The following is a 13,090-nucleotide window of genomic DNA, read 5'->3' on the forward strand; positions in this document are numbered from 1 at the left end:
AAAAACTATAACCAAATTTATCCAAGACAAAGTCTTGGGTTCCTTGAAAACATTTCCCGACGTGATGATTTATAAATTCAACCATTACACATTCGTGGGAAACCAGCAGCTCATGTTTAATTGTGACATTTTAAAATTGTACAAGTGTTTTGACATCTGCCCCCTCCCCCCATATTTAGTCTCTTTAAAATGACGGAAAACACCAACCAATCACAGGTTTAATGGGTTTAATAAGTTTACCCCTTCAGTTCCTATTTGCAGCACCCAATATTCTTTTGAAACACCAGACAGACCTGACAGTGGCTGACAGTAAATTTCAGACCTCCAGAGCTTAAAAGTTCAGGTTCTCTGAGCATTCTGTGTTGCAGTGGCACTTGTCCAAAACTGGTACCTCCCTGTAGTTGGGGAACTTTAAATGTACCAGTGAAAAAAGCTTTTTCCCCTTCAAGGGGAAGAAAAATCACTCCTCAAAACCCAGCAGATCTGGCTGTGAGGTCTTGCCTCCTGTTCCATCTCTTCAGGCTTGTTTTTTTGCAGTGGAGCAAGAGACCAAAATCTAACCTGAGTTACAAGAAACAAGACAGTGATGGCTATAAAGGGAGTGACCAGGAGCAACTGAAATACTCCTTTACCTCCCCCATCCAATATATGTGCTTCACAGAAAAACAACAAAAACAACAGGTCCACAAAATACAACAGCTAGAATTACAAAATCCATTCATCCAAGAGTAGTGGAAGGCAGGGAGGGGAGGTAGGAGGGTAAATGGCACAGGGAGAAAAAGTATTCAAATCAGTCCAGGCACAGGGGCTGGCAAATGCTAGAAAAGAGCTGCAGAAAAACCTGTGGTCCTTTCAGACTCACAGGTGTTAAAAATCCACATACTGATGTCAGAAAGATTGTGCCTTATGTGCACAAGAGACAAAAATCCCAATTCCTCAGAGAGAGAAGGGAATATGCAGAGGGCCCTTGGCATAGTACAGTGGGTCCTGCCTTCCCTGGTGGGGGAAGTGAAAAGGAAAGAGCTGCACAGCTTCCTTCCAATCCCACTCATCCCCTGGGTGGCAGGTGTCTCAGTGGCCTGCAGCAGCCTTCAGTTTGGCAGGAGACGGATGTGGTGAAGGGAACTTCTCTGCAGAGGTTGAGCTACTCAGTGCAGACTGCAGGTAGACCGTCTTGTGGAAAAGTCTGTTGCTTAAGAAAACCACCAAGGAAAAGAGGCGCAACTGGAAAAGGCTAAAAGACAAGAGATCCAATTTGTTAGATCCCAAGTTGATCAGAATTATCTGACAACTTAAATTTAATATGACATGGGAAAATAAGACAACTGAAATTTGATCAAGGAAGTACAAATATTAGACACGTGGATTAAACAGGCAGCAACTAAAGAACATGGTGGGTCCTGTTGCTGTCATGAGTGCAATGGAATCACCACCATTTGAAGTATTGCAGCTTAATGGAAATAGTTATATTTCAGATTAATTCTGATTCGAGAAGTACTTTTTTTTATAGCTAACTGCAAGCACAAACTTCAAGCTATGTTTGAAGACATCATATGCTGTATGTGTTTCATTTAAGACAGTTTCAAGAGAAAATCAATTAGCCTACTAAGACACACACAGTATTACTGGACCGAAAGAGCATGCAAAAACCTAAAACAGCTGACATTCCTAATATGTGTACCCTCATTGACTTACATTGATCAAAGATTAATTGAGCTTTTCTTTGAAGTGATAAAGCTTTTGGAGTGCTAGTATTACTGCTCCAGATTCATTTTAAAATACTTTGTTTTACTATCATTATCAATAAACTCATGTAGCCAAATCACAGGGCCCTAATACTTTTCTAAAAAGTTGATAATTCTTACAAAAATGAGCTTAATTACAAGTGTTTACAAGTGCCTTATTCACCAAATTGTTAAATTTTTAAAAATATGTATAATAGCTTCAATTTTTGAAACATTTACATATATACATACATTTATATGCATATATATACATTTATACATACATATACCGTGTTTCCCTGAAAATAAGACCTAGCAGGACAATCAGCTCTAATGCGTCTTTTGGAGCAAAAATTAATATAAGACCTGGTCTTATTTTACTATAAGCCCAGGTCTTATAGTTAAATAAGCCCAGGTCTTATATAATATAATCCTGGTCTTATATTAATTTTTGCTTTAAAAGATGTATGAGAGCTGATTGTCTGGCTAGATCTTATTTTTGGGGAAACACGGTATATGTATGTATGTATATATATATATATATATATATATATATATATATATATATATATATATATATATAGGGGGGTGCCAAAAAAATGTATACAAGTGGATACTTTGGTCAGCATTGCTCAAGCAGTAGTTCGCTGTAATCAGAAGTGTCTGGATACTGATGGTAACCACTTTGCGCACCTCTTGTAATTGCAGAAGTAAAGCATTACTTATACTCATCTTTTGTTATCGGTATATATTGAGTATTACAATTTTAATAGTTTTTTCCTTAAAATGTGTATTCATGTTTTTGGTACCCTGTATACCACTTACTACACTTTGGCTAAAACTGGCTAATACTTACTATGCTTTGCCAGGAGTCTTTGCTTCATTGGCGCTGATAATGAATAAAGGAAAAAGGATAGAGAAGAGGCAGCCACTGTGAGAAATAAAGAAAGAAGGAATTAGTCACCTTCATAATAACCATGACTTTAGAGAAGATATGAGAAGCCCAAAACTCCTTTGCCTCCAGTGCTAACATGGTGGCTTGATAAACCCTTAATAAATCAAACACTTTTTTTTTTTAAAAAAAGGCATTTTTCTCAGCACTATGTTTAACACTGCTCCAGGAGGCAACATAGAAGAAGGAATATGGCATATAAAATCCTGCAGACTAGATGTTAATACTAACTGACAAACGTCTATGACTATCTTTCGAGGATTAAAATCCTACTGACTCCCTAAAGGCCAGTAAGAATGCAGGATGCATACCACAGAACCAGGCTTCCAGAAAGGAACTCCTGTCGCATATTTGTTCGAGTTCTCTTCCAGTCCCTCCAACCAATTTACCTGATAATGTATGAGGACTGCATTGCTGTGAGGAAAGCCAAAGGCAAACCAAACCCGAAGTAGTAAGGCCAATTCCTCTCTATGTTTGACAACCGCTGGTGCATTTCAATTCCTAAAACAAGGAGCCAATACAATTAAAATTCTTCCTTCCTTTTAGCAAAATGACTACTGTGGTCAAATTATTTGAGGTTTGAATTTTAGATACAGGTCAGCCATTAGAACACATCTAAAGAATGTAATTCAGAATTGTCCAATTTGATATGAAGCTTCTATGCAAAATTTTTATAATTTAATAATCACAATTCAAAGCTGGCAAGCTAAGTGAATTATGAATTACAAAAAAAAAAAAAATTACAACACCAACAGCCTTTGTCAGGATTAGTCTTGAACAAAGCAAGGTATCATATAAAAAGGCCGCCATCCTATAGAAATTAACCTCTTTCTACCATACACACCCAGACAAATATGTCAAGGGCTTTTAAAATATCCAAAAGAATCTGAATGCACTGATGTCAAATTAATTTCTCTAATTCAGAATAACTCATGCTCATTTATGCCATCTTAGGGCTCAGTCACAGCTACATCACATTTAGCACCATAAAGGTAATGCTACACTGCTGTACCTTCAGCATCAAGGTTAAGGGTTAAATCCCCTAAGCCAAAGGTAAATTCCCTCTTGCTAACGAGGCTACTTCCTTCCAAAGATGGTTTGCTAAGGGCCTAAGCATTGAATAGTATTAAGAAGTCTGCTTAGCAGCAGCATTTCCCAACTGGTCCTCCAAGTTTTGAGTTTCTTTAGATGGACTTACCTTTATTGAACCAACGATATTCAAAGCAGTATAGCGAGTAGAGAAGGGACATATGCAGGAGACTAACCAGCTGACCAACAAGATGGATGGGAAAGAGACTCACAAACATCCCCTGAAGAACAAACATGGAAAATCTTAATTCAAAAGCTTCAGAGACCTAACATTGTTCACCTGTCACTCTGAGGCATCACTCTCTGCTTAGATAGCTGCATAGTTGCTTTTCAAGTTTCTGAATAGCAGGAGAGTGGAAAATGCCCAGCGTGGCAGGGAAGAACAGGTATATTCATGTTTCTTAACATTTTGTGATTTTTAAATTCTCTAGTTGTTTCTGTGAAAAAAATGATTTAAAAATCATTACCTCAAATAAAGCATATCTGCCCCAGTATAAATGCAAATACAATACCCTGTCGTCTTTGTGAAGCTCCCTCTAGTGAACTATTTTTTTTTAATCTGCCTGTGTGTGTGCCCAAAAGGCCGGTCTCACCTGGATGAGGAAAAGAGCCTGCAGCAGAAGGTTGAAGAGCATGTCAGCAATGATTTTGCTGACACTAGGGAATGGGTGAGGCTTCCTCCCTGATACCTCGAATGCCAGATCAGCTATATCCTGTAAACAGAGGAAGCAGCTCACCAAAACAGGAATTAAATGGCCTAATATCTATCCCCAAAGCTAAGGCCCCCTATCTACCCTTAGAGCTGCCAGGTGAAAAAAGCCCCTGGACATTTCGCAGTGAGATGCTTTGGTGACCTGAGATAATAATTCCATTTTACAAAAGCACAAAGATCACCCACTGGCTGCTGGACCAAGATAGGTTAACACATTGCGTAACGGATCACGAGAATCTTCATGAGGGATTTAAACCCCACCATACGCAACGTGTTAAGGCTGTGAATGGCTCCCTACATGGCCACTAACTTCACAAGCTGAAACTGCCACCTGTCAACCCACCATGCTATAGGACCCAGTCTCCATTCTGCCCAGGACCTACTTGAAACCAAATGGCATTCACAACTTTGCTAAGCACAAACAGGGGGAGCACCCAAAGAGCACTGAAAATTGACGTGAGGAAGAATTCCAGCCATGACCAAACATCTCCATGTAGTGACGGGTCACCTGAAAAAGGGGAAAAGTTATCAGTTTAACTGGAGAAAATGGAAAACCAGAAGCCCAAACCCCTAGTTTGTGACTATCTGCCCTCTCCCTGACCCCACACACACCACCTTTGTTTCTTGCCGGCACATCACTGCACCTTTTTCACAGTCTTATTCTTTACAGACACACCAAATTCTGGCTACAACTCCAGCTCAGAGTAGCCATAGATATGTGCTGCTTACCTTGAGACAAACCTGCTTACCTGGTGGCCATACACAACACAGGAAACTACCCGGGTTTAAATCCTAGCTCTGCCATTTACTAACGGTTTAACCTTGGCAACTAAAATGTTATTTATAACTAATACCCACTCACAGGGTTGTTGATAGGTTTGAGTTAAAAACAGCCCAAGCTCCTACTACATAGGAAGTGTTCAATAAACTGAAGGAAACGGGAAACAATCTCCCAGCTCCATCCCAGGCAGACAGCACTGTATGTACTTACCAATAATTTGGGCAGTTACTGACTGAAGCACAGGAATAAACACTCGATAAAACAAGAGGAGACTGAGCTAAAGGAAAGAAGCAATAAGGTAAACATTAAAAGCCCTCTTTAAAACATGAGTTCCAAGTTTCAGTGTAACTTGTTTTCCAGATAGAGGTTTCTTTTATAAATTAGAAGGCCTGAAGGGGCACCAAAATTGGACCCATTTCTATTCCCAATACTCCAACTCAGAGTTACAGACCTGACAATGCCTATAAAAACAGTAAAACTTTTGGGGGCATAGTAGAACATTTCAAATAGTATTCAGGACAAAATACAGGATTATACTAAGTACACAGTAATATTGTATTAATTAAAGCTAACGCCTGAAAACATCTGCGAAATGTTTAAATTAAGGAAACCTGATTTATGCTGAGTTCTAAATCAAAGGAAAAATTTAACTACCTGTTCTTCAAAGTACTCAAATTTCACTTAAGGCCTTATTGGTCCTGTTAATTGTAGGCAATCTTTCCTGGTGTGGATCTCAATAGATATCAATTCTAGTAGATTGCTACGACCAGATGAGAGGAGAACCTTGCCCTTGTCCATCTGTCCTTCCCCTCTGATCCCCCTCTTAGCCAAACTGCCCAGGCAATGTTAAGAGAAACTGTTACCTATAACATTAAAACTTGTGAATAAGTCATTTTCTAAGAAAAATAAAAGTGTATATTCAGAGCTATCCCTTTATTTACATACAAGTGTTCTCTGCACTTGAATAAAATCACTGCAGTTGCACAGAACCCTGAGTTATAGTCTTACGTATGTATCAGCAGGTGAAAAGCTACTTGTCTCAGTTTAAAGAAACCAGTTGAGAACTATGAATATAGCAACAATGTGAAAATGCTTATAAGGCACCTGGAATTTGATGAAAAAGAACTCACCCAAAATACTCCACCATTCCAAGCGCAGCACTGGAAAATTCTACTGACAATACGTGGCTCACTGGAAGAAGACCACATATATTTAGCTTACAAGGCATATAGGTCATTTCCATATTGTCATTCAGTAGCTCTCCATTTTATATGATTCATTGGTATTATTTTTCCAGCACCCACTGTTCTCCTAATGTTTTCCTAATGTTGATGAGAAAAGGCTAAAAGTATTTCTAGAGAAGCAGCTTTTCTTAAAACAAAAGATTTATTTTCTAAAATCCAAGATTGGAGAAGATTAAAGAGGATGTCTGAAGTTCTATCAATCAATAAATCCACATAGGCTCTCCTAGAAGTATCTATCAATCCAAGTAATTTTTTTGTGGTTCTCTAGTCACCATTCTGATTTTTTTTGTTTAAATACCATGACATTTGAACAAGGATTATTGCAAGACCCTAGTTTAATTCAGTGTATGTATTAGGGGAGTGGCGAATCACTTATAACATTTTGGGGGGAGAAAGTATAAAAAATAATGGGGCACTAAAAGTCCAAGTCACTACACTATGTAGGGTCTTAACTGTATACTAAGGGTCAGTCACTTCCTAAAGTGCCTTCTGGGAGGGAGCTTAGACTCTTCTCACACCAGCCTCCACTCCTTACCTCTCTTGCTTCCTCTCTATGCTCTGGGCTCTCCTCTGTGCCAGGACACTACTTGCCCTTCTTCGACGCTGCTCCTCTCTCTTTTGCTGAATTCGAGCATCTAGCTTTGAGATGGTACAAATTCCCCAGATGGAGTCTTTGATTCCCTATAGACAAGAGTATTATTATCTTTTATTAGTTTCAGGCGTAAAGAACACCACAGTGATCGTACATTTACATAACTTACAAAGTGATCACCCCAACAAGTCTACTTCCCACCTGACACTGTATGTCGTTATTAGAACATTATTGACTATATTCCCCATGCTGCACTACATGTCCCCATGGCTATTTTTTTAAATTATAGTTGACATTCAGTAATATTTTATATTAGTTTCTGGACGAGAGTATTATTTTTAAAGAGGGAAGATTATGGATAAGGGAATATTTTCCAAAGTTACATACAGTAAAGTAAAATCACAATGGAAACCACTGTATTTATTTTGCTACATGATTTAAGGGAACCTTGATATTTCTTTATTCTGAAATAATTCCCAATTTGCAGAAGAGTTGCAAAAATGGAGAACTTCCTAATACCCTTTTCTCCAGGTTCATCAGATTAATATTTTGTTACATTTATTATTTATATATACACACATTTTTTTCTGAATCATTTGAGAGGAGGTTGCTATAATCATTTCCCTTTAATTTTAATTCTTCAGTGTGTTATTTCCTAAGAACAATGGTATTTTTTATATAACCACAAGAATTATCAATTCAAGAAATTTAATATTGAAATACTTTACAGTCCATATTCCAATTTTTCTATTTGTCCCAATAATGCCTTCTATCTCATTTTTACCCATCAAGTATCAGAATTCAGTTCAGAATCACATATTGTATTTACTTTGTCATGTCTCTTTAGTCTCCTTTACTCAGGAACAGCTCCTTAGTTTTTTTGAAATATGTGGGCCAATTATTTTGTGGTATTCCCTCAATTTAGGTTTGTTTCCTCATGGTTAGACCCAGGTTTCACAGTTTTGGCAGGAATATCACATAAGAGATGGTGTGCACTCCAAGGTATAACATCCAGAGGCACACGATGTCTATCTGTCCCTGCTAGTGACTCTAATTTTACATACTCAGTCAAGCTGTTATCCAGCTTCTCTAGTGTATAATTGCAAGAGACCATCCAAATACTCTGCTGAAGTTCTCGCCCCTAGATTTAGCATCCATTCACAATTTTTACCCAAACCAATCTTGAATAACATGGTTGCAATACAGTGGTTTTCCAATCCCTCCACACTTATTAATACTATAAAGCCAAGTTACTGACCTCCCCTATACTCTTCCAATATCAATCAAAAGCCTACAGTATGATCAATATCCTTTACTAAATTAATGATACAAGGATAAATTAAACATTGGTCTCTAGAAAGGACCAAGGCTGGACCAAGGTTGTTGAAAGACACAAATAACTACTGTAAAAACATGAAGCTGTAGGAAAAGAATACACCAATAAGACAGAAACAAACAACATGGCACTGTAGCTGCAGGAGGACGTCCTTAAAGAATGTATGATGGGGAGAGGGTTGTTAAGTCAGTGACAGAGGTACTTGCCAAACATATTGGAAGAGCTCCAGCAGCAGAAAGGTTACTGTTGGCTACAAACACCAGAACTGCCTATCATTTAGTCCAATGACTGAATTCACTCATCTACCCACGCACACACTAAGTATCTTCAATGAGCTGGACATGGGCCACATGGAAATGCTCAAGAACCATTAACTTAGGAGGAAAAGTATACAAGTAAACAAAAAACTATAGTTTAAATAAGTGCCACAACACTTCTATGTCCAAAGTAGACTGGTGGCACATGGGTATTCGACTTTGTGAAGCAGCAGCAAAAAATTTAAAACGGCATTCTGGAAGCAATGGTGAACCTGGATTTAAGGACGGCATTTCTACCTATTGTTATGGACTAAAACATTTTAGAGATAATTGCTAGGATACAGAGAAATGAGCAAGTTTATGAACTCCCCACTGACAGGAGCACAAATTGGCACAGTGTGCACTTAATCTTTAACCTATGAGTACTTTTTAGTCTTATTTTGCTTTTAACTTCGAAATTTTCCACAAATAATTATATATTTAAGACAGTTAAGTTCAAATGGTTGAGGGCCTAGTACGTGCTGAATGATGACAGGATCCCACCCTCTGAGACATTTATAGTCTTGTGGGGCAGACATACACGTAAAGTATACATTGTAGAACTGATCCAGGGTTGAAATTTTATCACACAAGATGGCAAGGTAAAGGTATTAAAAGTAGATCACATTACATGAAGTCTCTTTGGCCCTTCTAAGACTCCTTTGATTCCCCTTTAATTCAAAAGTAAAATTTTAAACATCCCCATTGAGGAACACCGAGCCCCACCCCACCCAACCCCTGCCCCACCCAATCAGAAAAGGCCTCTCTCCTGCTCCCAGGAGTATAGCTACAGGGGCTACAACTCCGTCATTAGACCTCAGACAGCCACTACAACAGAATTTTATGCTATTGGAAATCTGGGTGACTTAGGACCTAAACAGATCTTTATGGGATACTTTCCTAGAGCATCATCATCTACACCATGTAAAATAGGGGGTGAGGGGGAAGTTCTCTAATGTAAATCTAAATGTAGTTTAGGTAATAGTAGTGTACCAATGTTCATTGCTTAGTTTTGACCAATGTATCACAGTTACAGAAGATGTTAACATTAGCAGAAACTGGTAAAGGATACAGGGGAACTCTCTACTACCTTGCAGCTTTTCTGTAAGTTTAAAATTATTCCAAAATAAAGTTTAAAAAAAAAGAAAGAAAGGCTCTGGAGCCAAGTTGACCAGGGTTTTGATACTAGAGACATTCACCAGACGGGTCTATCAACTCTCTGCAAGATGCAGGGTAATAACTATCTCTTGAGTGGTGTCGATTAGAATGGAAACCTGTATGTGAAAGACCCAACAAATGATATAAATTCCAAAACACCTAAAGGATTCCCTAGCCAGTTCCTGTAGCAAAAGGATCAAGAATGGCTCGATGTACTCACCCTGGCAAGGTCCTGGAGAAAGGTTTTGACACTGTCAGCCATCTCTTCACCACCCAAACTACCAACCACACAGAGGAGAGAGAAGCATCTCAAAATCTTTCATCATGAAGGACCTGGAAACAGATGGAGCATAAAGGGGTAAAATATATTTATTGTAAGATAATTTCATGTGCATTTCAGCATGATGCCATTTTCCACATACTCATATCTCTAACAGGAGGGCAGTAGATTCTAGCACTTAGATAGCTACTAACACATTGAACTAAGTAAGGTTATACCTGCAACTGCTGAAATCTGAAATCAATAATTTTTTTAAATTGCTTATCATTCTTTCACTTTTACAGACTAAATTGCTCTGGGACCAGTAGTTTCCTCTGTGCCTTGATGGTCCTAACTTCCCCACACACACACATTCCAATATCTTCTTAAGTGAGATTTATGCTTGATATATAACCTCAAACACTGGAATGAAAATATAAGAGCAAGATGAAAGTTCTCACAAAAATTACTAAATATGCATTTCATACACAAGACCCTCTGGCACACAGGTTAAGTTTAAGGTCTGATGCGAAATTTCCCACCAAGCCCTCCAAATAGGCCTCCATATGTTTTCCAATTTTAAATATGTAAAACATATGTTAACATTTTTCAAAAATGTTATTAAGAACTTGAGATTCTAAAGTTCTCAAACCTGAATAAACCAATCTAGGGTATTCTCAATTGAAGAGAGAGATCATAATGACAGAATTTCACAGGCAGCTCATATAAACCTCAAATTTCAAAACATAAGCACACTTTCCCTGACCTACAACCACTTTACCAAGCTGTACCTATTGACCCAACTGGACTACTGCCACCCAGAATTGAAAGAGCAGGGAATACACAGGAGCAAGGCAACTTGCACAACACAGTATGAACCATCTGCCCCTTAGGTGAAATCCTACACAGATGCACTTATTTCAGGTGGAGACTTTCTAGAATAAGAAACTTCCGTTAATTCTCCCACCTAAACACAGCTCAGAGTATCATCATTGAGCATTTTACTATTCACCTTCCGTGCCAGGTGAATAGTAAAATGCTCAATGATGACACACAAGACACTAGTTTGTAAAAACTATCATGAATTCACTCTTAACCAACTACTTCCTTTTCTATAAATTAAGGGTATTAAAACCTTCATAGGTTTTTAAGCATAAAGTGCAATAACATGAAAAAAATCTTTATTCTCTATAAACATAATCCCACTACAGAATGAGCTAGTTTGGGAGTTTAAGGAAGCCAAGTTACTTAGTCTGGACTTCTCACAGGACAAGGACAGTGAGTGGGAAGCATGTCAGTCCTAGTCCAGGGGAACAGCTGTGTTATTTGAACCATGGCCATAAACACCTGGCTTCTGCATGTACCAAGTGGCAGGTTAACTACTGAGCAACATTGGTCTTGGAAGGACAAGTCACGTTAATTTTTTACAGAGATCCTAGCAGCCTTCCTACAGGAACATTTGGTGAATTACCGGCTTGAAAACTTAGGCATGGAAAAAAGTAACTTGCCACAATTTGTGCCCAGAGACTGAACAACGCAGGGGGAAACTTCCAACTGAGCTGGAAGGAAAGAAGATTCATCTGGTTCACATCACTTTACAGATGGAGAAACTGAGTCTCTGAAGTTAAATGGTTTGCCCAAGATAACAGCAAGTGAAGGACTACAGGGAACTTGAAAACCCTGGTGTTCTAACCCTCAGTCGGACTTTTTACTCCAGTTTCGCAAAGAGGATTGTTTACCCCGAGCCTCCATCCCATGGACAAAATGTCTCTTCACCCTGTAAATGCACCTGGCCACTAAATGCCTCACAGTCATTAGAACTTAGGAGGCATCTACTGAGGCACAGCCCTGCACTTTTCACTTTTTCTAAGCCACGGAGCCCAAGTTTGGAAAGCAAGAAGCGGTCAGCTGCACCCCAGGGGCGGGAAAGGTGAGCAACCTGCTCTCAGGGGCTCCGGGACTGGCTCCAGGTCCGCTCGGAAGCGTCTCCCGTGCGTCCTCTGCAATTCCGACTGAAAACCAGAGTCTCCCTCCGCAACGAAAGCTGGGCACCAGGCGCGGAGCTGCTCACCTCAGTCACACGGGGATTAAGGACAGCGGCACCTGGGCGTTCTCCCCAGGGCTGCGGCCTTGGGCCGGCTCCTGCCAGCACCTTCTGGCCGGGGGTCTCTCGCAGAGCCACTCCCTCAACCACACGACCCCGCACTCGGGCCCTGCTGGCCGTCGCTGCCCTAACCACACGCCCCTTACGCCCAGGGCCCTGCCGCGCCCCACGGGCCTGGCTCCGCCGAGCCTGCACCTACCTGGCAGCTCCGCCGCCCGGCTCCGGCCCAGCCCGGACCCTCGCCCACCGCGGTCGGCTCGGCTCCTCCGCGCCCGACCGCCGGCTGCCGCCAGGGCGCTCCCAGGGCCGAGGCCGCTGCGCCCACACTGGGCATGCCCGGGGCGCGCGGGGCGGTGGGAAGTCTGCGGGCTCAGAGCCCAGCCGCCCAGGGCGGAGGAGGCGGGGCCAAGCGGCGCCCGCACTGGGCATGCCTGGGACGCGCGGGGCGGTGGGAAGTCGGCTGGCGCCGAGCCACCGGGGGCAGAGGGGGCGTGGCCGCAGCGGCTGTGGACGGGGCCTGAGCCGAGGTCTCACGGGGCAATGCCCCAGCTGCACCCGGCCGCTGGGAAGTCGGGTGGGCGCTCAGTGAAGCCGCCCAAGTCGGGGGCGGAGGGCAACATGGGGCGATGGAGTCTGGGAAATGCAGTCTGTCCACGGGGCCCGCGCACGTCCCGCACGGCGTCCGGGGACGCCCAGGCTTCTCCGACCGCTTCCCCAACCCGCCCCTTCCTGGTCCGTCATTCCTGTTCTTGGCCCTCCCCAATTTACTTCCGCAGGGTTGCTAGTCCTTACGAAATCCTATGAAGCCTGACGACAAGAGAACAGTAAAATACAGAGGTCACC

The 13,090-nt window shown here is 41.2% G+C and overlaps 1 protein-coding gene across 1 annotated transcript; it reads right to left on the reverse strand.

Moving 5' to 3' along the window:
• Positions 1-210: 210 nt before the first annotated feature.
• EI24 (EI24 autophagy associated transmembrane protein) lies at positions 211-12,654 on the reverse strand. The gene is made up of 11 exons (XM_019710529.2): positions 12,447-12,654; positions 10,105-10,217; positions 7,038-7,183; positions 6,389-6,449; positions 5,469-5,535; positions 4,861-4,985; positions 4,359-4,478; positions 3,875-3,986; positions 3,066-3,177; positions 2,581-2,655; positions 211-1,234 (listed from the first exon to the last, which is right to left on the reverse strand). The coding sequence occupies exons 2-11, from the start codon at positions 10,144-10,146 to the stop codon at positions 1,072-1,074; spliced, it is 1,023 nt and encodes a 340-aa protein (XP_019566088.1). The 5' UTR covers positions 10,147-10,217; positions 12,447-12,654; the 3' UTR covers positions 211-1,071.
• Between the last annotated feature and the right edge of the window lie 436 nt (positions 12,655-13,090).

This window comes from Rhinolophus sinicus, linkage group LG16 (genome assembly GCF_036562045.2).
Source record: "Rhinolophus sinicus isolate RSC01 linkage group LG16, ASM3656204v1, whole genome shotgun sequence".
Taxonomy (NCBI): Eukaryota; Metazoa; Chordata; class Mammalia; order Chiroptera; family Rhinolophidae; genus Rhinolophus; species Rhinolophus sinicus.